This window comes from Pipra filicauda, unplaced genomic scaffold, assembly GCF_003945595.2.
Source record: "Pipra filicauda isolate LSUMZ 115617 unplaced genomic scaffold, ASM394559v2 scaffold467_size714961_pilon, whole genome shotgun sequence".
NCBI lineage: Eukaryota > Metazoa > Chordata > Aves > Passeriformes > Pipridae > Pipra > Pipra filicauda.
In genome coordinates this window covers 87053-110288 of record NW_024104606.1, presented here as the reverse complement: position 1 = coordinate 110288, position 23236 = coordinate 87053, and the positions used below count along the sequence as shown (strand labels likewise).

The 23236-nt window shown below is 64.6% G+C and overlaps 3 protein-coding genes across 3 annotated transcripts; 1 reads left to right on the top strand and 2 right to left on the bottom strand.

The window, feature by feature from the left end:
* Window positions 1–283: 283 nt before the first annotated feature.
* Window positions 284–2899, bottom strand: GIPC3 (GIPC PDZ domain containing family member 3). Its single transcript, XM_027742158.2, has 6 exons — window positions 2642–2899; window positions 1996–2181; window positions 1513–1693; window positions 936–1048; window positions 680–761; window positions 284–483 (listed from the first exon to the last, which is right to left on the bottom strand). Exons 1-6 carry the CDS (start codon window positions 2897–2899, stop codon window positions 332–334), a joined length of 972 nt encoding a protein of 323 aa, XP_027597959.2. The 3' UTR covers window positions 284–331.
* Window positions 2900–3176: 277 nt separating this feature from the next.
* HMG20B (high mobility group 20B) lies at window positions 3177–10442 on the bottom strand. The gene is made up of 10 exons (XM_027742227.2): window positions 10318–10442; window positions 9579–9651; window positions 7210–7315; window positions 6808–7011; window positions 6548–6668; window positions 6396–6442; window positions 6035–6110; window positions 5643–5858; window positions 4995–5127; window positions 3177–4352 (listed from the first exon to the last, which is right to left on the bottom strand). The coding sequence occupies exons 2-10, from the start codon at window positions 9614–9616 to the stop codon at window positions 4340–4342; spliced, it is 954 nt and encodes a 317-aa protein (XP_027598028.1). The 5' UTR covers window positions 9617–9651; window positions 10318–10442; the 3' UTR covers window positions 3177–4339.
* A 2367-nt stretch (window positions 10443–12809) lies between these two features.
* Window positions 12810–23146, top strand: MFSD12 (major facilitator superfamily domain containing 12). Its single transcript, XM_027742234.2, has 10 exons — window positions 12810–13152; window positions 18069–18279; window positions 19096–19219; window positions 19444–19641; window positions 19841–19933; window positions 20011–20103; window positions 20754–20924; window positions 21097–21191; window positions 21854–21984; window positions 22620–23146. The coding sequence occupies exons 1-10, from the start codon at window positions 12873–12875 to the stop codon at window positions 22712–22714; spliced, it is 1491 nt and encodes a 496-aa protein (XP_027598035.1). The 5' UTR covers window positions 12810–12872; the 3' UTR covers window positions 22715–23146.
* The last annotated feature ends 90 nt before the right edge of the window (window positions 23147–23236 follow it).

Genomic DNA, 23236 nt, shown 5'->3' with positions numbered 1-23236 from the left:
TCGTGCAGCTCTCGGTGCTCGCTGGGGGTGAACACCCGGGGGGGGACCCTGGGAGGGGGCCCAGCCCTGCTGACAACCACAGCAACAGCCCTTCTCCTCCAGCCTCTGCTTTAATGACCCGCAGCCACTGCCCACCACGCTTTGGGGGTTCTCGGGGAGGTGGGTGGGCTGGTGCCCTGCTGCCCCCCAACCCAGGGGACAGACCTGGGTGCACTCCGGAGGGTGCAGGGCACAGGATGGGGACGCCCACCAGCACTACCAGCCCCAGGTGGGGTGGGGACGAGGTGGGGACATGAGGGGGCGGGAGCGAGGGGCACTGCCCCCCCTCCAGCTACTCCTGCCCCCCCTCGGGGTGACAAACGGCCGCCCACACCTCGGCCACGAACTCCGGGGGGAAGGCAAACTCGCCCAGCACCGAGTCCAGCCCGCGGGCGAGTTGGGCCGCGCCGGGGCTGCCCTTGGCCGCCTCCACCATCGTCGAGGCTGGGGGAGAGAAGGGACAGGTCAGGGGCTGGAGCTGGGGCAGGGGCCAGGGAAGGGGCAGGGAAAGGACCTAGGAACTAGGAAAGGACCCTTGCAGGAGCTGGGGAAGGGGCAGGGGCTGGGGAAGGGGCAGGAGCTGGGTTGGGGGGCGGGTCAAGGGCAGGTCCGGGTCAGGGTCCAGGCCCCCCCAGCTCACCCAGCTCGCTGTCGCGGATGCCCATGTAACTCTCCAGCAGATCATCCACCCGGCGAGCAGCTTCTTCCTCGGAGGGGCTGGGCTGGGGGACCCGGGGAGTGAGTGCTGGGGACCCCCTGCTCCCACCGAGCCGTGCCGGGGGGGCACTGCGGGCGTGGGCAGCAGAGGGGGCACCCAGGGGTGCGGGGATGCTCGTCCCCACCTCAGCACAGTGTGAGCAGCTGTGGGTCGGGGGGGGGCTCAGGGCGGGTCTTACCCCCTCCTCCAGCACGGCCGGGCCCTGTGTCCGCAGCCGCAGCGTTTCCTTCCCCGTGGCCACTCTGCCTTCGCCCGGGGATTTGCTGCTCCGCGTCCGCTGCCCGATCATGTCTGTGCCCCAGCGTGGGGGGAGAGGTGGGGTGAGGGCCAAGGCAGGGCCTGGCACCCCCAGCCCATCTCTGCCCACCGCCCAGCCATTCCCCAGCCCCCCGGGGGGGCACTGCAGGGTGAGCTATGTGTGGGACAGGGGCGGTGTGTGGGGGACACTCAGGGGTACAGGCTGGGGATGCTCGTGGTTACAGGGTGTTCATGGATGCCCAGGACAGGGCACACAGAGGAATGGGAGTGCCCACAGGGAGTATTAGCAGGTGTGGAGACGCCTACATAGGTGCAATGTAGGGGTGCCCTGGGGCACACAAAGAGTAGGGGTGTAGGTTAGGGGTGTACATGGAACAGGGGTAGATCCTGCGAGGCACTTGGTCCCTGGGGAGGGGGTTGCAGGGCCACAGGGGTTGGGGACAATTCCAAGGTTTCCCTAGTCCCCAGCACAAGAGCAGGGGGAGCCCCCAACTGACCAAAGGCCTTTTTGGGCTGGACCAGGCGGAGGGTGAAGGGCTGGGCCCGCGGCAGCTCTCGCAGCATCCGGGCGACTTCGTAGTGCCGGCAGCCCACAATGGTGTGGTCGTTGATGGCCTCGATGCTGTCCCCCACACACACCGTCTGCAGCCGGTTGATGATGCTCCCCTCCTTGATCCTCTGGGGGTGGGGGGACAGGGACACACAGCAACAAGGTGGCACAGCGGGACAGGCAGACACAGCCCCCATCCCTCCCACCACACAAACACCTCTGTGATCCCATGGCCTTTAGTAGCTGGGTCAGGCAGGGAGAGTCCCTCCAAATTTCCCCATGGCAGGGGAGACCCCTAGGACCAGGGTGGACCCAGAGGGGAATCAGGGAGGAGCCTGGTCACAGGAAGGGGGTGCAACATGGATGTCACCCACAGGGCCACAGCCCCCAGGGCTGCCCTGGCCCAGCACAGCCCCCCAGGGGGGTTCACCTTGATGAAGGCGTAGCCAGCCCCGTTGTCTGTGATGGTGAGGCCGAGCGCGTCCTCTGTCTTGGTCACCTCCACCTCCTTGGTCTCGCCCCGGACGTGGGCAAAGATGAAATCCTCGAGGCCGATCTGCCCCCCCAGCAGCTTCTGCATGTCCACTTTGTGCGTGTTGAGCGTGCAGAAGAGGATCTGCCCCGGGGAACCCCGTCAGCAGGGGCTGATGATACCCCACCAGGGCAGGGGGTGTTGGTGTTGGGGCCCAGGGCAGGAGTCAGCCATGGCAGGGTCCAGCCAGGTCTGGGCACTGCTAGACCAGCAGGGTCCAGAGACCCCCAGCCTGCCCGAGGACCCCACACTGCCCCATCCCCACGCACCTTCCCACGGTGCCAGGCAGCTGGAATCAGCCAGGGAACAGGTAGCCCTGGCTCCCAGCCCACTTGCAGGGGGGAAACTGAGGCAAGACCCCCCCAATCCCTCCCCAGAAGAGCCAATAGAGACCAGAGACTAAAGCATTCTTTTCCAGGACATTCTGGGGACTGCATTTTCAAGCAGCTGGGGACTCGTGGGAGCACAGGCCACAGCCAGTGCTTCAGGGCTGGTGTCCCCCCTCGGGCACAAAGCCCCCTCCCCGGGTGCCACAGCCCCTCACCTCGGTGGGCGAGATGTCGAAGACCTCGGCGATTTTGGCGTAGAGCTCCTTGACGTTGGTGAAGCCCTCGATGCGCCCCGTGGGGCTGCCGTGGGCCAGCTGCGTGTGGAACACCAGCCTGGGCCGGGCACGGGGGGCCCGGGGGGCCGCGGGGGCCTCGGCGGGGGGAGGCTCGGGGGTCCCCGGCTCCTGCCCCACGCCGTTCTCCATGGGGCCCCCCTCGGGGGGCTGCCGGCCGTGCCTGCCCACCCGCTGCATCCCGGCGGCACCGCTGAATTATGGATGGGGCTGGCTCCCCGCCAGCCGTAAGGTGATCCCCGAGCCCGGGAACCTGAGCTGGGGGGGCAGGTCACCCGCGGGGATCGGGTGAGTTCTGCCACGTAAGAAGGGCCCTGGACAGGCTGGAGGTGGGAGTGCAGAGCCACTGCCATCACACCCTCCCTGGCTGGGCACTGACCTACTGCAGCACCTCCGGGAATAGATCCAGGATCAGCTCCAGAGTCCCCTCTGAGCATGAACACACAAGAGACCAGAGTGGTTTTCTCCCACGTTTATTTGCTCCCATCTCCAGCCCAAGCCCAGCAGCACCAGGAGATGGCAAACCAGAGATGCAGCTACAGAGCACAGGCCTGGCAGGCAAGGTGGGGGGAAGCACCCCAGCCCCCTGTTAGAGCCAGGGCCAGGCCCATATAGTTCTAAGTAAGAAAATAAGACACTCTCTAATTACACAGTCTGAGATTAGTGACAGGCAGCCCCGGGGACACCGACCCCGGCACAGCACGGCCAGATGTGGCTGCCAGCACAGTGGTCCCAAAAGAGCAGGGGGGCTCAGGCAGGGGGCAGGAGCAGGAGCTGAAAGCCAATGCAGCACACCCGGGGTCCCCACTGCGGGAAGGGGTCAGTCCCAGCTCCCCTGGCACAGGGGTCCCCACCATGGGAGAGAGTCAGTCCCAGCTCTGCCATGGGAAGGGGTAAGTCCCAGCTCCCCCCAGCCCAGGGGTCTCCACTGCAGGAAGGGGTCTGTCCCAGCTCCCCTCCAGCAGGAAGCAGTTTCTTGCCTTCAGGAGCTCCCTGCCTGGTCAGGGGAGGGGCCAGGCAAGGTGACAGGGACAGTGGTTGAAGGCACCCATGGGGATGATTAAATAAAGGCAGAGGCAGGGGGAAGGAGCTGCCCCCAGCCCCACTGCGGGATGGGACCAAGGGGTTCCCGGGCTGGTCTGGGGCTGGGAGGCAGTGCCAAGCTCCAGGGACTCCCGGTCACTTCACTGCCTCCCCAGGGACTCCTGGTCATCCCCTGCTGCCCCCCCAGCACCACAGCCCCAGGTCACCCTGGAAGAGTCGGGTTCACTCCAGGCCAGAACCCGCCAGCACCTCCCCATCAGGCTTTGGGGAGCCCCTGGTTGAGCGAGGCGGAGCTGGGGGGCTCATGGGAGAGTGGGGGGTGCTCACACCACCAGTGACCCCTCACCCAGCAGCACACTGGATGGGCTCTCAGCTCTGCCACCACCTCTCCCCCGAAGGTGTCTGGAGCCGGTGCAGCCGCAGGGTCGGGCACTCTGGGCTGGGGGGTCCCGGCTCACGCTGAAGGTGCGAGGGGGGGGAAGCAGCAGGACCCCCGGCAGAGACTGTCCCTTGCGTGAGCTCCAAGGGACAGGGACAGGGTCCAGCCAGCCCCAGGCTCCAGAGGGACTGGTCCTCTCACAAGTGTTCACTGAGGAGGGAGGAAAGCACAGCTGAGTCACAGAATCCCAGAATGGTTTGGGTTGGAAGGGACATTAAAGCCCATCTTGTTCCACCCCCTGCCATGGGCAGGGACACCTTCCACTAGCCCAGGTTGCTCCAAGCCCCATCCAGCCTGGTCTTGGACACTTCCAGGGATGGGGCAGCCACAGCTGCTCTGGAAAACCTGTGCCAGGGCCTCCCCACCCTCACAACCAAGAATTTCTTCCCAATCTCCCATCTTACCCTGCCCTCTGGCACTGGGAAGCCATTCCCCCCCATTTCGTCCCTCCATCCCTTGTCCCCAGTCCCTCTCCAGCTCTCCTGGAGCCCCTTTAGGCACTAGAAAGGGCTCTCAGGTCTCCCTGGAGCCTTCTCTTCTCCAGGTGAACCCCCCCAGCTCTCCCAGCCTGGCTCCAGAGCAGAGGGGCTCCAGCCCTTGGAGCACCTCCGTGGCCTCCTCTGGACTCTCTCCAGCAGCTCCATGTCTTTGAATGTGGGGATAACCTCTGAACTCAGGGATGGGGCTTCCCTCTCCCACAGCTCCCCCGAGCAGCTCTGAGCCCATTCCTCCACTCCCTCCTTGCTCAGCTCCCATCACCCCCCTGCCCTGTGTTCCCAGCCCTGTGCTCACCTGGCGATCCGGGACAGGATCTCCTTGACACGCAGCACCAGCGGCTCGTGCTGCAGGGGGTTGCTCTCGATGGCACTGTGCAGTTTGGCCATGTAGAAGTCCAGGGTGCTCAGCGTGGGGGTCTCCCCAGTGCCTGGGAGGTGACAGCCTGGTGAGCAGGTCCCCACCCAGCCCTGACCATGCACTGGTGACTGGGGAAGGGACCTCAGCAGCCAGTGCCATCTCCTGCTGCGGGACAGAGCCTGCACTGGCACAAATCCTGGAGCACGTGGATTTGGGCCAATTTGGGGCACAGCTGTGAGTGTGGCTCCAGAGGATGGCTCCCAGCCTGCCCTGCCCCAGGACAGGGGAGCCAGCTGGCTGTCACATCCCTGGGCTCCCCAGGGAGTCCCCTGAGTGCTGCAGGATCCCAGCCCAGCATCAGATGGGCACTTGCCACCATCCCACTGCCCCACAGTGCCCCTTCACCTGGGATGGGGAATCCCACAGTGCCACTCGGCCTGAGCAGGGGTCCCCAAAGCTGAGGAGGCCCTATGGTGCCCCTCTGCCCAGGCAGGGGTTCCAGCAGCCAGGGTGGGTCCCACGTTGCCCCACTGCACCAGCACTGAGCCCTGGCACTGGGGAGCCCCGTGGCTGCCCCCAACTCACCGGGGATGGGCAGGGAGGAGAAGCTGGCGGTCAGGGCCTGCCGCACCGACTGGAGCTGCTGCTGCAGGGCCAGGGTCTGCCGCTCCTCCTGCGCCAGCTCCTGCTCCAGCTTCTCCTTGGCGCAGTTCATGCTCTCCGTGTGCTTCTGCAGGATGGCATTCTGCTCCTCGAACTCCGTGTTCATCTTCCGCAGGCGCCGCAGCTCAGCCTCCCGGGCTGCCGGGACAGCGCCGCGTCAGTGGGATGGACCCCAACCCCACCTCAGCCCAATCCCGTCCCCAAGCCACAGCTCTTCCAAGAGGCTCAGTGCCACCAATGCCCAGGCTCCAGGCTGGTCCCTCCATCCAGCCTTTCCAGGGACCTTCCACAGCCCGGATCTGGCAGCCCCTCACCTTTGTTTTGGTCCAAGAACTCCTCAGTGAAGATGGGCACATCGAAAGTGGAGAAGGTGTCGCTGCACTCGCCAGCCTGAAGGATGGGAGGGAGGGCTCAGGCAGGGCTGAGGCCCCCAGAGGGGACCCCAACCCCTTGGGGCTTGGTAGATGGGGGGCACCAGGATGGGAGTGAGGGATGGCCCTGCCCAGGCAGGTGGGGAGGGAGGATGGCTACACTGCCTCCTGCCACTCCAGGAACCTGGGATTCACATCCCTGAGCCTCCCTCTGCCCACCCACCCATGCAGCCAGCCCAGCTCCCTGGACTGAGCCCAGCAGTGCCTTAGTTCCCCCACACAGGCAGACAAACTGGGGCCTTACCTTGTGCCCGTTGAGCAGGGTGTTCACAGCCGCAGAACCTGCGTCCTCTGCAAGGTAGGAAGGAAGGGAGTCACCCTGGCAGCCAGACCCCATCCCCTAAGGCTCTGGCAGTGCCTGGCCAGATCCCAGCAGCCCCTGCTCTCACAACCCACCTTTTTTGATCTTCTTCTCCTGGATCTTCTCCGTGCACATCTTGTAGGCCTCTGACTGCTGGTATTCCCGCAGCTCCTTCATGTACTGCTGCTTCTCCCGCTCCGCCTCGTCCAGGTACCGCTGCGGTCACAGAGGGGCCTCAGCCTGGCCCAGCCCCAGGCTCCCAACCCTCCCAGCCCAGCACTGGGACCAGCTCCAGCCCTGCAGGGAGCCAAGGGGTTTGGGCTGCAGCCTGGGGGTCTCTCCCAGGGGGCCGTACCTGCTTCTCTGAGAGCTGCAGTTTGCTCCACTCCGCTCCCAGCATCTTGGTGATCTCCGGGAAGGGCAGGTCGGGGTGCTGGGTGCGGATCTGCTCGCGCCGCTCGTTCAGGAAGCGCACGTAGCCCGTCACGGGGGCTTTGGGGCCGTTGGGGAGGATCTTCTTCCTCTTCTTGCCCTTGGGCCAGCCCCTCTTCTTCACTGGCTGGCACCCGGGGGGAAGGGACAGAGGGGTCAGAGCACACGGTGCCACCGGGACACGGGAGCAGGGCCCAGACCCGCCCAGGCCCCCTGGCCCTCCAGGGAAGGTCTGGGAGATTCCTCGGCCCATTGCCCAGTGGAGGGACAGGGACAGCCCCACACCTCGAACCCTGTGGGCAGGGACATGGGCACCAGGGCTCACCTCCTCCTCGCCGTGTGGCTTCTCACCACCCATCCGTGCCGACTCTCCCTTCTCCTGCTTGATGGCCACCAGAAAGTTCCCATGCTGAGCCTTGCCCGTGGCATGTCTGCAGCCAGAGAGCACCGTCAGGGAGGGCTGGGACACCGCTGGGGCCAACGGCGACACATCCCCTGGCAGCACAGCCTTGTTCCCACCAGATCCTCCCAAATTCCCTCACAGCCCCAAACCTGGCACTGGGCCTGGAGCCCCTGTTCCCATGAGGGGAGGCTACGGTGGAATGATGGGGCCGGAGCAGAGCCCAGCACTGGCTGAGAAAGGCAGCCCTAGGCACACTAAAGCTGCCCTGAGGTCCAGTGGCAGCCCTGGGACCTGTCAGGGACATTTGGAAGAGGGTTAGTGCTACTCTTGGGGGCAGGTAACAGCAATGCCATCATGTCAGTGGCAGCCCCTGCCTGTCACCTGGGCCCAGGACACACCTCGGTGGGGAGTCCCAAGGGGCAGAAACCTGCTGATCCTCCTCTGCAAGGGAGAAGGAGCTGCAGGGTTTCGGATCCTGGCTCCAGGAGCACCACCTGGAAGCATCACCCACACCCAAGGAGCCCTGGAGGCAAAGGGTGAGGGCAGGGCGTCGGCCCGACCCGCTCTGGCCACAACCGCCCCGGCAGGTTCCTGCTGCCTGGGACACCACCCCAACACCCCGAGCAGCTCCAGCCCCGCTCTCCAGATCACTGCTGTGGCTTTAGGGATCTGCACCTGCCTTGGGTAGAGCCTCCCTGTCCTGCCACAGCATCACCCTGGGGCCCCCCAGCCCCTCCTCCAGCCGGCTCTGTCCCACAGCCCCTGTCCACTCACACCCCAAGGCAGCTCCTGCTCTGCTGGAAATGTCCCCACCATGTTGGAGGAGCCACAAAGGGCTCCAAAGTGTCATCAATCAGTGCCTGCTTGGGTTCCATCCAGCTCCCCAGACCTGGGAACCAGCCCAGGGCCAAGCACAAGCCCCAGCAAGGACAGAAGACACAGTGTACCAAACACAAGTGTACCAGAAGACACAGCAATCCTGACCCACTCAGGATCCACCCTGGAATTCCCCTTGTGTTTGCCATATCATGTACCTGGAGTAAACCCAAACTTCCCAGAGATCCCAACCCACTGCTACCCACTTATCACCTGTCCAAGCCACCCGTGCAGTTAATTTAGGGGGGCCCCTTCCATGAGTCCCCAGGACACTGCCCATCACTGCACCAGTCCTCGTGGATACAGTGGGTGCCCAGCACAAGTTCCTCCCACTGGGATCAGAGCTCAGCCAGTGCCATGCAGCCCACAAAACCCCACGGGAAGGTGTGAGACCACCTCTTCTCCCACCTTCTGGGGGAAAAGAACCCCCCAAGGCTGTGCAGGGACCTGCCAGCCTTGGGCTTTATGAGGTCCACCAGCAATATTGCCAGTGATGCCCACAGCATCATCCAGCCCAGCCAGGAACACACCAACACCCTCCAGGGCCAGACAGATCTTTGCCCCCCCTTCCTGTGATCTGGATTCCTCTCATGCCTAAGGATGTTTTAAAAAGTAAAGTTATTTCAGGCAAGATTCTTCCTCTGGAATCCACCTCCAAGGCGCTTCCCCATCTGTGCCAGGAGGGCCAAGGCCAGCTCAGGACAGCACAAATCCCAGGGGAATTCAGCCCACACTGGTCCTGATCTCCCGAGATGCTTAGAGTCACAGAATCCCAGAATCTCCTGAGCTGGGAGGGACCCACAGGGATCATCCAGTCCAACTCCTGGCCCTGTACAGACACCCCAACAATCCCACCCTGTCCCTCAGAGCGTTGTCCAAACGCTCCTGGAGCTCTGGCAGCCTTGGGGCCGTGCCCACTGCCCTGGGGAGCCTGGGCAGTGCCCCAGCACCCTCTGGGGGAAGAACCTTTCCCTGAGATCCATCCCAACCCCCTGGCACAGCTCCAGCCCTTCCCTGGGTCCTGTCCCTGGTCCCAGAGCAGAGCTCAGTCCCTGCCCCTCCGCCTCCCCTCGGCAGGAGCTGCAGCCCCCGAGGAGTCTCCCCTCAGTCTCCTCTGCTCCAGCTGAACCAGCCGAGTGCCCTCAGCTGCTCCTCAGACCCTTCCCCAGCTCCCTGTCCCTCCTCTGGACACTCTCCAACAGCTTCAGATCCCTCTGACACTGTGGCCTCCAAACAGCCCCCAGGACTCGAGGTGAGGCTGCCCCAGGTCAGGGCAGAGCGGGACAATCCCTTCCCCAGCGCATGCAGACCACAGCCAAGGTTTGAAAAGGTCTTCTGCCACTCTTTCCCAGGGACACTGACACAGGACAGGGGGATGGGGTGACAGGAGGAAGGGGCAGCAGGGTGGCACTTACAGCACGGCGGTGGGCGGCTGCTTGGCGCTGTGGGCCATGGGTGGGGGTCTCACTGCACCCCTCGGTCAGCACCCTGCGGGACAGAGCCCAGCTGGCACCGTGCCACGGGGGCAGGGGGCTGTGGGTGCTCCAGGGGGAAAAGATCAGCGATCCCTCACTAGTCTCCCCCCTGCTGAAGCCCCCTTCCCCTCCGCAGGGAAAACACAGGACTCCCCCCCCCTCAATGGCATCTCCTCCCCAGCCAGCCCCTAACTGGCCCCCCCAGGGGAGCTCCCTGCCCCCCGGAGCTCCAGCCCCCTCCCACTGACCCCCCCCGGGATCCCACCGCAGGCCCCAAAGGGCTCATCCCCGTAACCTCCCTCTCCCCGCGATCCCCAGAGCCCCCCGCAGGACCCTCTCTCCCCCCGGGGTCCCACCTCAGCCCCCTCACCCCCTCCCCGCGCTCCTCCCTCTGGGCCCTCTCAGCCCCCTGGGGACCCCAAACAGTTTCATCCCCACAACACCCCGCCCTCCCCAGTCCCCCCTCACCGGACGCCCCCCGCCTTCTCGGGGTCCCACCTCAGCTCCCCCCCGGGCTCTCCTCAGTAAGACCCCCACGCCCGCCGCGACCCCGGGTGCCTTCCCCACCGGCCCCCCCGCAGCCCCCTTGGGGTCTCCCCCACAAAGATCCCCCCCAGCCCCTCACAGACCCCCCCCAGCCCCTCACAGACACCCCCCCCCTCATCGCCCCCTCCCGGACCCGCCGCCGCCGCTCGTCCTGGTCACGCCCCTCTATTATTATGCAAATGAGGCTTCGGCCGCCGCCGCTCCCGATTGGCCCCGCGCCGCCGGCCCGCCCAGCGCTGCCTCGCGTGGATTGGCCGGGGGTCGGTGACGTCATGCAGAAGCGGCGGAAAGGGGAGCGGGGCCGTCCCGCGCGGCGCGCGCGCGCGGCGGGACCCTCCCCCCCCGACCAATCAGCAACGGGCGCGGGGACGAGGAAGTGCTGTGGGGAGGGCGGAGCCTTAAAGGGGTAACGGCACCGACTAGCCCTGGGCGACGCCTTAAAGGGGCAACGGCGCCGCGAAGTCCCACCTCCAGTGGCCCCCGACCTTATTCCAGTGATCCCCAGTGACCTCCCAGTGCTCCCAGTAACCCCAGTGCCCACCTCAGGGCTTATCTAGAGACCCCAGTTACCCTTTCCCAGCAGCCCCAGTATCCCACGGGTGACCTCAGTGGCCTCAGCACTCACCTCTGGGGTCCCAGTGGTGCCTCACCGCTCCCGGTGACCCCAGTGCCAAGCAGGGGGTGTCCATGACACCAGTAGCCACCCCAGAGTCTCAGTGAACCCAGTACTCCCCCCACACTGCTCCCAGTTACCCCAGTACAGCCCTGGTACTGTTCCCAGTCACTCCATTACCTACACAAGAGGAGATCCCAGTCACCCCAGGACCTCCAGGCTGCTCCCAGTCACCCCAGTATTCGCTCAGTTGGGTATCCCCACGATGCCTGTAAGTCAGCCCAGAGTCCCAGTGATCCCAGTACTCCTCTCAAAGAGGTTCCCAGTGACCCCAGTACTGCTCATACTGGTCCCAGTCACCCCAGTACCTACTCAAAAGGGGGTCTCATTTGCCTCAGTGTTCCCACACTGCTTCCAGTGACACCAGTATTCACCCAAGGGGCGGGGTCCTGTGACTCCAGTAGCCACCCCAGAGTCCCAGTGACCCCAGTACTCCCTCCACACTGCTCCCAGTCCCCCCAGTACTGCCCATAACACCCTATTGCCCAGAAGGTCCCAGTTACCTCAGTACCCTCACATCATTCCCAGTGACCCCAGTACTCACCCAAGCAGGGGGTCCCCATGGCTTCAGTAGTCACCCCAGCATCCCAGTGACCCCAGTACCCCCCCACTGGTTCCAGTGCCCACCAGCAACAGCACACTGAGCCCCTGTACTGTCACCCCTGTAGTCTGACACACTCCATTCGGGTGCATACTGGGATACTGGGGTTACTGGGAGCAGCGTTGTGGTGCACTGGGGTCACTAGAACTCTGAGGTGACTACTGGCATCATTGGGACCCCTGCTTGGGTAGGTACTGGGGTCACTGGGAGCAGTGTGGAGGTACTGGAGTAACTGGGAGCTCCTCTTGTGTGGGTAATGGGGTGACTGGGACCATTATGGGCTGTACCGGGATTACTGGTAGCACTGTGGGGGGAGTACTGGAGTCACTGAGATTCTGGTGTGACTACTGGTGTCCTGGGGACCCCCTGCATGGGTGGGTACTGGGGTGACTGGGACTGTTATGGGCAGTGCTGGGCGACTGGGAGCAGTGTGGGGATACTGGGGTGACTGGGACCTCCCCTTGTGTAGGTACTGGGGTGACTGGGATCGTTATGAACCATCCTGGGATGGATGACTCAGAGTGGTGTGGTGGTTCTGGGGGTGACTGGACTGTTATGGGCAGTACTGGGGTGACTGGGAATAATGTGGGGGTAATACTGGGATCACCGAGATTGTTATAGGCAGTACTGGGATCACTGGGAGCAGTGTGGGGGGGTAATACTGGAGTCACTGGGAGAAGTGTGGGGGCAGCACTGGTGTGACTTGGGACTGTCATGGGCAGCACTGGTGTGACCAGGAGTAGTGTGGGGGTGGTACCGTGGTCACTGGGAGAACTGTGGGGATATTGGGGTCACGGAGTGTTATGAGCAGCACTGGCGTGACTGGGAGCAGTATGAACAGCAGTGGTGTGACTGGGAGCAGCATGGGGGGACTGGCGTGACTGGGAGCAGTATGAACAGCAGTGGTGTGACTGGGAGCAGTATGGGGGTACTGGTGTGACTGGGATCGTCATGGACAGCACTGGCGTGACTGGGAGCAGTATGAACAGCAGTGGTGTGACTGGGAGCAGCATGGGGGGACTGGCTGACTGGGAGCAGTATGAACAGCAGTGGTGTGACTGGGAGCAGCATGGGGGGACTGGTGTGACTGGGACCATTACGGACAGCACTGGTGTGACTGGGAGCAGTATGGGGGTACTGGTGTGACTGGGATCGTCATGGACAGCACTGGTGTGACTGGGAGCAGCGTTGGCACAGCACTGGTCAAACTGGGAGCCCCCCCTCTCCCATGTCCCCCCCCCCCCGCCCCGGCATCATCCCCCCCACCCCTTCCCCGCCCAAGAGGCGGCTCCGCACGGGGCGGGAGGGGGTCCCCGTCCCCCGCCCGGTCCCTCCCAGTCCCTCCCAGTCCTCCCTCCCGCCCATCCGCTCCCGGCGGGCCCGTCCCGCGGTGCTTCCCGGGCCGTCCCGGGCCATGGCGGAGCCGCCGCAGGGCGCGGGGCCGGCGCTGCCGCTGCGGGCTCGGCTCAGCTTCGCGTGCGGGCACTTCCTGAACGACGCCTGCTCGGCGCTGTGGTTCACGTACCTGCTGCCCTTCCTGCACGCCGTGCTGGGCTACGGGCACGGCGGCGCCGGGGCGCTGCTCCTGGCCGGCCAGGCGGCCGACGGGCTCTGCACGCCCCTGCTCGGCTTCGAGGCCGACCGGGCCCGCGGCTGCGGCCGCTGCGGGAGGAGGAAGGGCTGGCACCTGGCCGGTGGGTGCGGGGGCCGTGCGGGACCGGGGGACACGGGGAGGAGAAGGGGCATCTGGCCCCTGGTGGGTGCAGAGGACGGCGGGGACCGAGGGGAGCAGAGTGGGTGCAGAGTGGACGGGGGGTGGCCCCGGGAGAACCTTTGTGGGGTGCCCTGGGTGGAGGGGGGTGAGCCGGGAAGCCTTTCTGGGGTGTCTGGGTTGGGGGACGTCCAGCAGAGCCTTTCTGGGGTGTCTGGGTTGGGGGACGCCCAGCAGAGCCTTTCTGGGGTGTCTGGGTTGGGGGACGTCCAGCAGAGCCTTTCTGGGGTGCTCTGAGTGGAGGTGACCCAGTGGAAGCTTTCTAGGGTGCTCTCAGTGGAAAAGGGATGGCCCCAGGGAAGTGTTTCTGGAGTGCCCTGGGTGGAGGTGGGTGGCCCTCGGGCAAGTGCTTTGGAGTGTCTTTGTTAGGGAGCATCCAGAGGAGTCTTTCTGGGATTCTCCAAGTGGAGAGTGGGGTGCCTGGGGTGGAGAGAGGTGACCTTTGGGAGGCTTTGCTGGGGTGCCTTGAGTGGGGAACACTCTACTGAGGTGCCCTGGGTGGAAAGGGGTGGCCCCGGGGAGCCTTTCTAGGGTGTCTGGATTGAGGGACATCCAGGGGAGCCTTTCTGGGATGCTCTCAGTGGAAAGGAATGCCTCCAGGAGAACCTTTCTGGGGTGTCCAGGGTGGATGGGGGTGACCTGGGAAGCCTTTCTGGGGTGTCTGTGTTGGGGGACATCCAGGGGAGCCTTTCTGAGATGCTCTAAGTGGAAAGCAATGGCCCCAGGGGAGCCTTTTTGGGGTGCCCTGGGCAAGTGGACTGAGGGTGGCTATCCAAGGTGCCCTGGCTGGAGATGGGTGGCTCCAGGGGTGCCTTTCTGAGGTGTCAGTTGGGGGACATCTGAGGGATGCCCTAAGTGGAGAGGGATGGCCCCAGAGGCTTTCTGGGATGCCCTGGGTGGAGATGGGTGGCCCTGGGGGGGGTGTTTTGGGGTTCATTTGTTGGGAGACAGCCAGAGGAGCCTTTCTGGGATCCTCTGAGTGGAGAGGAATGGCCCAGAGGGAGTCTTTCTGGGGGGCTCTGAGTGAAGAGGGATGGCCCCGGGGTGCTCTGTGGTGGAGGACACCTGAGGGAGCCTTTCTGAGATACTCTTAAGTAGAGAGGAATGGCCCAGAGGGAACCTTTCTGGGGTGCCCGGGGTGGGGGACACCTGGGGCCCTTTGCTGGGGGATGCTGAGTAGAGAGGGTTGGCCCTGGGGGGCTCTGCTGGAGAGCCATGGGTGCAGATGAGAGAGCCTTTCTGGGGTGCAGGATCAGTCCCAGGGTACCTTTCTATGGTGCCTTGGAGTGGAGGAACAAGACCAAGGGTGTTCAGCCTTGGGGATACTCTGGAGGGGGGGAGGAACCAGGGAGCCTCCCTGAAGATGAGTAGCCCTGAGGGAGCCTGTCTGGGGTGGGAGTTGGCCCCAGGGCAGCTGGGAAGCCCCCTGCCTGGAGAGGGAACAGCCCATGTGTCAGTGAGGTGAGGGCAGGGTCCCCCCTGGCTGGAGAAGGGCAGCCTCAGGGATGAGCAGAATTGGGTGCCCTGGGGTGGAAGGGAACAGCTCCCCCCCATGGAAGGGGGGCTGCCCTGGATCTTTCCAGGGTGCCCTGTGTGGAGGGTGAGGGGGCCCTGGTGCAGCAGCAGTGCCCTGTGTGGGAGCAGATGGGTCTGGGGTGCCCTGTGAGGAGGGGGCAGCCCAGAAGGTGCCTTTCTGGTGTGGAGGGACAGCATCCCCACAATCCCCCATGGCAGTGAGGTGGGATGGGGCTCCTCCATGTGTAGGGGGACAGCGGGATGCTCTGGCATTCCCCAGGCACAGATGGCTGAGCCTGGATGGGGAAGGGGCACTGTGGTGTCCACGTCCCACCCCAGGGGGGGCTGCGGCCCCTGTGGGGCCACTCGCTGTCCCTTGGGCCGTGCCCATGTGGGTGGCAGCGAGTTGGGGTGAGAGTCATGTGCTCAGCCCTCAGAGCAAAAACAGGACTGACAGTAAAACCTGGGCTTGCCCAGGAGCCCAGGTGTTTCCTGGACAGCTCTCTGTGTCCCCAGGGATGGCCCTGGGGCACGGGGCCCTTGGCTGTGCTGGGGTGGGCACCCCATGGGCTGGCAGTGGGGGTCCAGCCCGTGAGATGCACAGGAGGCACCGGCTCACAGGAATTACTGGCAGGGTCTTGTCTTGTCTCCTGCCCTGGGGCCAAAAAATACAACTGAGTGCAGGGGCTGGTGGGGACCCGTGTGTCGGGGTCCCTCTCTGAGGGGACAGCGTGGCCTGGAGAGGTGTCCTTGGTCCCTCTCTGAGGGGACAGGGTGGCCTGGAGAGGGGTCTTTGTTGCTGTGACCGGTGCAGGAGCCTGAGGACAGGTCAGTTAGTGGAAGAAATGGCCATTCTCAGTAAGGCACAGCACCAGCTCGCCCGGAACAGACCCGTGCAGAGGGAGGACGGTTGCAGTGTGGGTCCTCTTATCTTGATCCCAAATTTATCTTGACCAACCGCTTTGTGCAACCCAACGGGCAGCCTGATAAGGCGGCCAAGGGAGCTCCCTGGAGTTCGCTTGAGGAGTCAGGGAGGGTGTTGGGGGAGCAGCTTTACCCCTGTCAGCCAGATCGGTGCCCCAGATTAAGGGAAGTATTCCGGAGCTGTGCCCCCACCCCCGTCCTGCTGACTGCTGCCCAGGAAGCACAGAGGGGAAGTCCTGACTCAGGCCTTGCCGGGGGGCTGTGGCCACCCCCAGCACCCCAATCCTGGGAGCAGAGCACCCTGCGCAGCCCGGGGCAGGCTGGAGCAGGGATGGAAACTGAGAGCAGGGATGGAAACTGAAAGCAGGGATGGAGGCTGGAGCAGGGATGGAGCTGTTTCCCAGGCCAGAGCGTGGGTTATTCCCCAGGTGGGAGCTCCATCCGCCTCGGCTGCCCACGGGGTGACCGGCGGTGCCGGCAAAGCCGCCGAGACCGGGGCCGCCCGGCTCCCTCGGTCACGCTGCGGCGGGGATGTTGTGTGCGAGCGGGGGTGTCTCGTCCGGTGGCAAACCCGTGCTGAGATCGGAGGAAACGTTGTGAAACCGCAGCCTCGGGGCGGGGGAGACACCACGAGTTGCTATCGGAGGCATCTCCCCGCCGCGGTGCGGGGTGTCCCCGCCGTCGGTCCCCGCCTGCTCGGCGCCTCTTTTGTGGGGTCCGGCTTCCTGCCGCAGATGCCCGTGCCTGGCATTCCCGTGGTCCTGCCCCGCGGGGCTGGAGATGAGAGCCTAGCACTGTCTGCTCTCAGGGATGGGCAGGGGGGTCTCGTGGGGCTCCCATGGCCCCTGTTGGGAGAGGAGGGGGTCCCCCAGGCCCCTCTGACTCACAGTGCAGCCTCACCTGGGCAGACTGGGGGTGTTGGGGTGCAGCCCCATGCCAGAGGGGCACGGTTCTGTGGGGTGGCCACGGGGGTGACCCAGCAGTGGGCTCTGTGTGTCCTGGGGGGCCACAAAGAGGAGGGGGTGACAGTCCTGTGCGTGTGTGCTGGTGGCAGTGGCTCGTGGGTGGGCACAGGGGTGGCCGTGGAAGCTGCAGCAGCTGAGGACCGACAGCTCCTGCCCCAGTGCTCCTCTGAGAGCACGGGCATGACCCACACAGCCCTTGGGGAGCTGCAGAGCCTGACCCTGCAGGGCCCTGGAACCCCCCCCCCCCCGTCTCCCAGCTGAGCTCAGTTAAAACCAACAGCCCCATCCAAGGGCTGGGCTGGTTTGAACCTTCTTGGACCTTCCTGTGCCTGTGCCTCGTCTGGGGCAGAGGCACCACATGTGCCCGAGTCCCCCATCCTTTGGGAGCTCCTGGAGCACCAAAGCTGGCTGTGAGCACCCAGCTCCCCCCCGGGCCCTGCTGGGGTGGATGGAGCTGGGCTGGGAGAACCTCTTTACCCTGGCCCTGCATTGCTGTGTGGGAGTGAGGAGGAGGAACTGCCCTTTGTGGGTGAGAGGAAGAGGCATCACTCGTGAGAAAGAGGAGGGTCTTACAAAGTCCCTTGGAGAGGGGACCTTGGGGACCTGGCAAAGTGGCTGCAGGTTCCCCTCAGCTGTAGGAAGAGGTTCCCATGGCCCTTCAGCAGCACCCAGTGTGGCTAGGGACACATGGGACAGGGCATGGAGCTGGCTCTGCATCAGGGTCAGAGGGGCCATGGAGCCACTTGGCAGATCAGCTCCATAACTTTGGGAAGGGCCAGGCCACCTGCCTGCCCCACTCAGGGTCCCCACTCAGGGTCCCCACAGGCAGCGTCCCCACGCAGCGTCCCTGTGCTGTCCCGCTGCAGCAGGAGGAGGAGCCTGGCTCTGCTGTCCCTGACTCAGCAGGGCCTTCCCATGGCTCGGAGCCCCCGTGGCTCAGCGTCACCCGTCACACTGTGGGTGACATCCGTGAGTGTGGCTCCCTGTGCCAGCCCCGGGGGAGAGGGGACGTGGGGACAGCCGGGCTGCCTGTGCCCGTGGGACACCCGGAGCCCTCCTGGCCCTCGGGGGCTGTATCACCACAGGCAGGCAGCAGGGAGGGGTGTCCCTGGGCTGGTTATCTGCACCTGAGACACTCTTGGTGGCTGTGGGTGTGACAGTGAGGGGCTGTCCTGGTGTTCTGAGGGGACAGAGTGGTGCTGTGCTGGGGAGGGACCTTGACTGGGGAGTGACTGTCCGTGCTGGGTGTGACAGGGGGAAAACATTCCTTGTGCAGGATTCAGGGGGTGTCTGAGGCTCTACCAGTGTCACCTGGCTGGGGAAAGGGGCCCACCTCCCTCCCCAGCTCTGGGGTGGAACCTGTCCTGGGGTGGGACAGTGGCACTCTGGCCATGTCTTGGATGTGCAGCCTCTCACTGCTCCACTCTCTCCTCAGGCACCACCTGCGTCCTCGTGTCCTTCCCCTTCGTGTTCAGCCCCTGCCTGGCCTGCAGGGATGGCACTCCACAGTGGGCAGCCTTCATCTACTACCTCCCCTTCATCGTCATCTTCCAGTTTGGCTGGGCAGCCACGCAGGTGTCCCACCTGGCCCTCATCCCCGAGCTGGTGAGCAGTGACCATGAGAAGGTGGAGCTCACGGCTTTCAGGTGAGCACGGACACACCTGGGGGTCCCCTGGGTCTGGGGGAGCCACCCTGCCCACCCCAGGTCCCACTGCTGTGTGACAGGAGGTCCCTGGGTGCTGTGGCACATCAGAGTCCTCAGCATGGCAGGACCAGGGCTGGGCCCCAAGGGGGTCCTGTGGGATGTGCCAAGGGACACTGATGTCCTTGGTTGGTGGCTCAAACCCTTTGGTGCCAGGAGGGACTGTCTTGATGCCAGGGATGTTGGTGACACAGCCCATGGGACACTTCTCCTTTGGGACTGGTGCTCACAGGGCAGGGACTGTGCCCCCCTGGGTGCCCTTGGGGAGAGCTGGGCATGGCTGTGGGGGCTGACCCAGAGATGGGATGTCCACAGGGCCAGGTGGGCAATGCATCTGGCTCCCTGCATGGAACCACTCCTCAGGCAGGATCAGGATGTGGGATGGGCTCTTTGTCCCACAGGGTGAGCAGGGAGGATGTGGGGCAGCACTGGGATAACCCCGGGGTCCAGCTCTGGGGGCACCAGCTCAGGTAGCTCATGACATCCTTGGGGCAGAGGTGAGCTGTGCCTGGAAGGTGACAGGCTGACCCAGAGGGATCTTGGTTTCCTCCCAGTCGTGCCCTGAGGGTTGGACTGGGCATGCTGGGAGTGGCACCAGTAAGGCTGATGCCTGGGCAGCTGCCTCATGTCCTTGGAGGTGTCCCCTCAGCCACGCCACCGGGGTGCAGAGGCTGTAGCACAGCAATGGGCTGAGATGTCCCACTGTTCTGTCCCCATGCTTGTCCCTCCACATCCCCCTGAGGTTCCCTTCCCACTCAGGTATGCCTTCACCGTCATGGCCAACATCACTGTGTACGGCCTGACCTGGCTCCTGCTCAACTTCCAGACAGACCAGCCCGACCACATGGAGCACTTGGGCCCCCAGGATGTCCCTGTGTTTCGGGTGAGCGGCAGGGAACAGTCTCTGGGGTTCCCTCTTCCCACTGCTCAGCTGGGGAGGTGCTGCCAGGGGCAAGAGGGCAGTGCCCTCACCTCCCTGACTGCACTGGGCAAGGGCCACACTGAGCCCTCCCTGGGGTTTTGGGAACCCCTCCTTACCCTCCAGACTGCTGGGGGGCTGATGATGGGCCACCTCCCCTGCTGTGCTCACCCCCTCTGCTTCACCAGAACCTGGCCCTCATCGTGGTGGGGCTGGGGGCCGTGTCCTCCCTCATCTTCCACCTGGGCACCAAGGAGAAGCCGTACCCACCGGGTGTGCTGCCCGACCTGGAGGAGATCACGCCCCTGCTGCACAAGGAGCCCCCGAGCCCCCCACGCCCGCTGCTGCTCTGGAAGGACTGGCTGCTGGAGCCCTCCTTCTACCAGGTACAGCTGGGCAGGGCTCACCTGGCCCAGGGGGCTGCCTGCCTGGGCACTGGGGATGTGGAGGGTGGAGAGAGGGGCTGTACTGGGCACCCAACCTGTCAGAGGGGCTGTGCCCTTCTGGGTGGGCACAGTTCTGTGACAGGTGGGCAGGGAAGGTGCCTCCCCATGGGCTGAGCGGGGCGTCCCTGTCCCCTCACAGGTGGCAGTGCTCTACATGTTCACCCGCCTCATCGTCAACCTGTCCCAGACCTACATCGCCATGTACTTGACCAACTCACTGATGCTCCCCAAGGTAGGCACAGGGCAGGTCTGGGGGCGCCTGGGCAGGGTCCTGGTGCCCAGAGATCATCTCCTCCCTGTCTCTTGCAGAAATACATCGCCACCATCCCCCTGGTCATGTATGTCAGCGGGTTCCTCTCTTCCTTCCTCATGAAGCCTGTGAACAAGTGGATCGGTCGGAATGTGAGTCTGGGGGCACTGGAGAGGCTGGAGTTAGACCCCAGCAGGGGCCAGATCCTGGCTGTGGGCAGAGCACCCAGCACCTCTGAGCTGGAGAGCAGGGACCCCTCATGTACCCTCTGCCAGCAACCCTCCACTGCACTGTGGGTCCCGTTGGGACTGGGGGTGGTGGGCAGGTGTGGGGATGAGGGCCTGTCCTGCACATCCTGAGGCTGGGGAAGGCGGTGCTGGTCCACAGCCACCCTGTGCTGTGCAGCCCTGACCAGGCTGGAGAGCCCTGAGGTGCCTGAGATGGGCCGAGGGGGGTCTGGCTGCACCACCCCAGGTGGGCACAGGGTCTGCAGTGCCAGCAGGAGGGAGCTGCCCCCCCACTTTGTCCCCTTCATGCTGCTGGGTGCCAGTGGAGTGTCCCCTGAACTCAGGGACACTGTGCCCACAGCTCTCCCCAGGGCTCAGCTCTCTGGCTGCAGAACAGCCCAGACCATGGCAAGGTGGTGCTCTTGGGGGCTCCTTGTTTAAATCCAGCTGGGACAGAGCCAGGGCTGTCCCTCGTAGGTCCTGGGTACTGCTGGCCCCTGTGCCCTCTCTGCTTGCCCGTGGTGCCAAACTGGTGTCTGAACTCCCCCTTGTCCCTCTGCCCCTCTCTGTCCCAGCTGACCTACTTCGTGGGCATCCTGGTGGTCCTGGCCTTCGCCTCCTGGGTGACTCTGGCCAAGCCGATGGGAGCTGAGGTCTACGGAGCAGCCGTGCTGCTGGGGGCTGGCTCTGCCACCATCCTGGTCACCTCCCTGTCCATGACAGCGGATCTCATCGGCACCAACACGGTAGGGCTGCTCCTGCGGGGGATGGACCGGGGATGGCAGCAGTGAGCCTGTGCTGGGCTGTGCTGCAGTGTGGGCTCTGCCCATGAGAGGGCACAAGGCTCCGGCTGTGCGGGGTTGTGTGGCACGGCTCAGCTCAGCACGGCACCCGCTGAGGTTCCCTCTCCTCCTGCAGCACAGCAGCGCGTTCGTCTATGGTGCCATGAGCTTCACGGACAAGATGGCCAATGGCCTGGCTGTGATGTTGATCCAGAACCTGCACCCCTGCCCGTGAGTGTCTCTGTGGGGCAGGGACACCCCCCCATTGCCTGGGGGCCAGGAGCAAATATCCCAGGGTTGGAGCAACAGGCACGGGTGGGAAACAGCTCTGATTTTTAGAGTCACAGGATGGTTTGGCTTGGAAGAGATCTAAGAGCTCATCTTGTTCCACCCCCTGCCATGGGCAGGGACACCTTCCACTAGCCCAGGTTGCTCCAAGCCCCGTCCAGCCTGGCCTTGGACACTTCTAGGGATGGGGCAGCCACAGCTGCTCTGGGCAACCTGTGCCAGGGCCTCCCCACCCTCACAGCCAGGAATTCTTTCCCAGTCTCCCATCTCACCCTGGCCTCTGGCAGTGGGAAGCCATTCCCTCTTGTCCTGTCCCTCCAGACCCTTTCCCAAAGTCCCTCTCCAGCTCTCCTGGAGAGAGAATACCAGAAGTACCCGAAGGTCTGAGGTCTCCCTGGAGCCTTCGGTTCTCCAGTTCTGATTTGTCTTAAACCCTTCCTCGCATTCCCTCCTGGCCCTGGACAAGAGCCCAAGCTGTGCTCTGGGGATCTCAGTGTCTGGGTTGCCACCCTCTCTCCTTTCCCTCACATCCCAGTGTGAGCCAGTCCTGACTCCCAGGACATGGGACCGCTGTCCCCCAGCCCTGTCCCTGCCTGTCCCCCCAGGACTGAGCTGTGCTGCTCCGCCTGCGTCGGCTTCTACCGCTGGGTGATGGTGCTGGTGACCGGCGGCATCGCCGTGGCTGCCGTGGCCACGCTCTGCTGCATCATGGTGTGGCCCATCCACGTCCACTACCGTGAGTGGGGCCGAGGACTGAGGGGGCCCACACAGTGCTGGGGGCACGGGGAGCCCCGTGGCCAGTGCCAGCCTGGGCTAAAGCCGAAGTGTCTTTGCAGATGGCCCCAGTTGTGATCACCCTGTTGTGACCGGGCTGGCTGCGGCCACGCTCGCGGGGGGACCCTCATGGTAGGACATTGGGCAGGGCCACTGTCCCGCTTCTGCTGCTGCTGCTGCTGCCCCAGAGCAAGGGCTGTGTCTGCCTGCTGTGCCCTCCTGGGGGGCAGAGCCCCCAGCCTGGCAGAACCACCCTGCCCAGCCCAGCCCAGCCCAGCCATGGCCACGCTGGGGCCCGGAGGGGTGATGGGAGCAGCTCTGCGTGCTGGCAGCAAACGTGGGAGACATTTGGGGAGACGTGTGGGGCTGGGGTGACCTTTGCCAAGCCAGGGACCCTGGCACCGGTGCTGCTGCCAGCTGGGTGCCAGTGCCTTCTTAGGGGTGGGGGGACAGGACTGACCCGTTGTGCTGCTTGGGGATGTGCTGGGTCAGGCCCCTGGTGCCAGTGGCAGGAGAGTCCAGAGGCCAGGCCAGCACGTGGCAGGTCACGCTGTGCTGCCATGGCTCCTGACCTGTCACTCCCTCCCTTCCCTACAGGTGCTGTCGGGCTGCAGGGGCTGAGCGGAGCTGGGACCCCCGACACCGGGACTGAGAGCGCAGAGGGAGGGGGCCAGAATGGCACCGTCAACTGAGCCATGGGGCCATGTCCTTGGCCACCATGTCCTCAGGGCCATGTCCCCGGCCAGCACGTCCTTAGGGCCATGTCCTCGGCCACCACATCCTCGGCCACCGCGGTGCCACACTCCGAGTCCGGAAGGTCCCCCACGCTGGGGACTCCCTCTGGGGAGGGGAGTGACTGAGCCCCGCCCTGTCTCCTTGCACTGGACTCATGTCCCCACAGCCTGTCCCCCTGGGGCCGATGAAGGATGTCCCTGGTGAAGGTGTCACTGGTGCAGGATGTCACCTGCCACCTGCACACCGAACACTGGAAGGGCCTGGGCTGGGACGGGGCAGCCCCAGCTCACGGGGGGGGGGCCTGGCCTGAGGTTTTAACCTGCTTTTGTAAGGTCAGTATATACAAACCGCACTTTATAAAGGAGGAGGAAAAGGAGAGGAAAACTCAACAACAGCAGCACCGACGCCCCTGGGCTGGGGGTGGGCTCGGCCCTGGGGCCCCGGGGGTGGGGCAGGAGCGGGTTTGGGGTTTGGGGGGT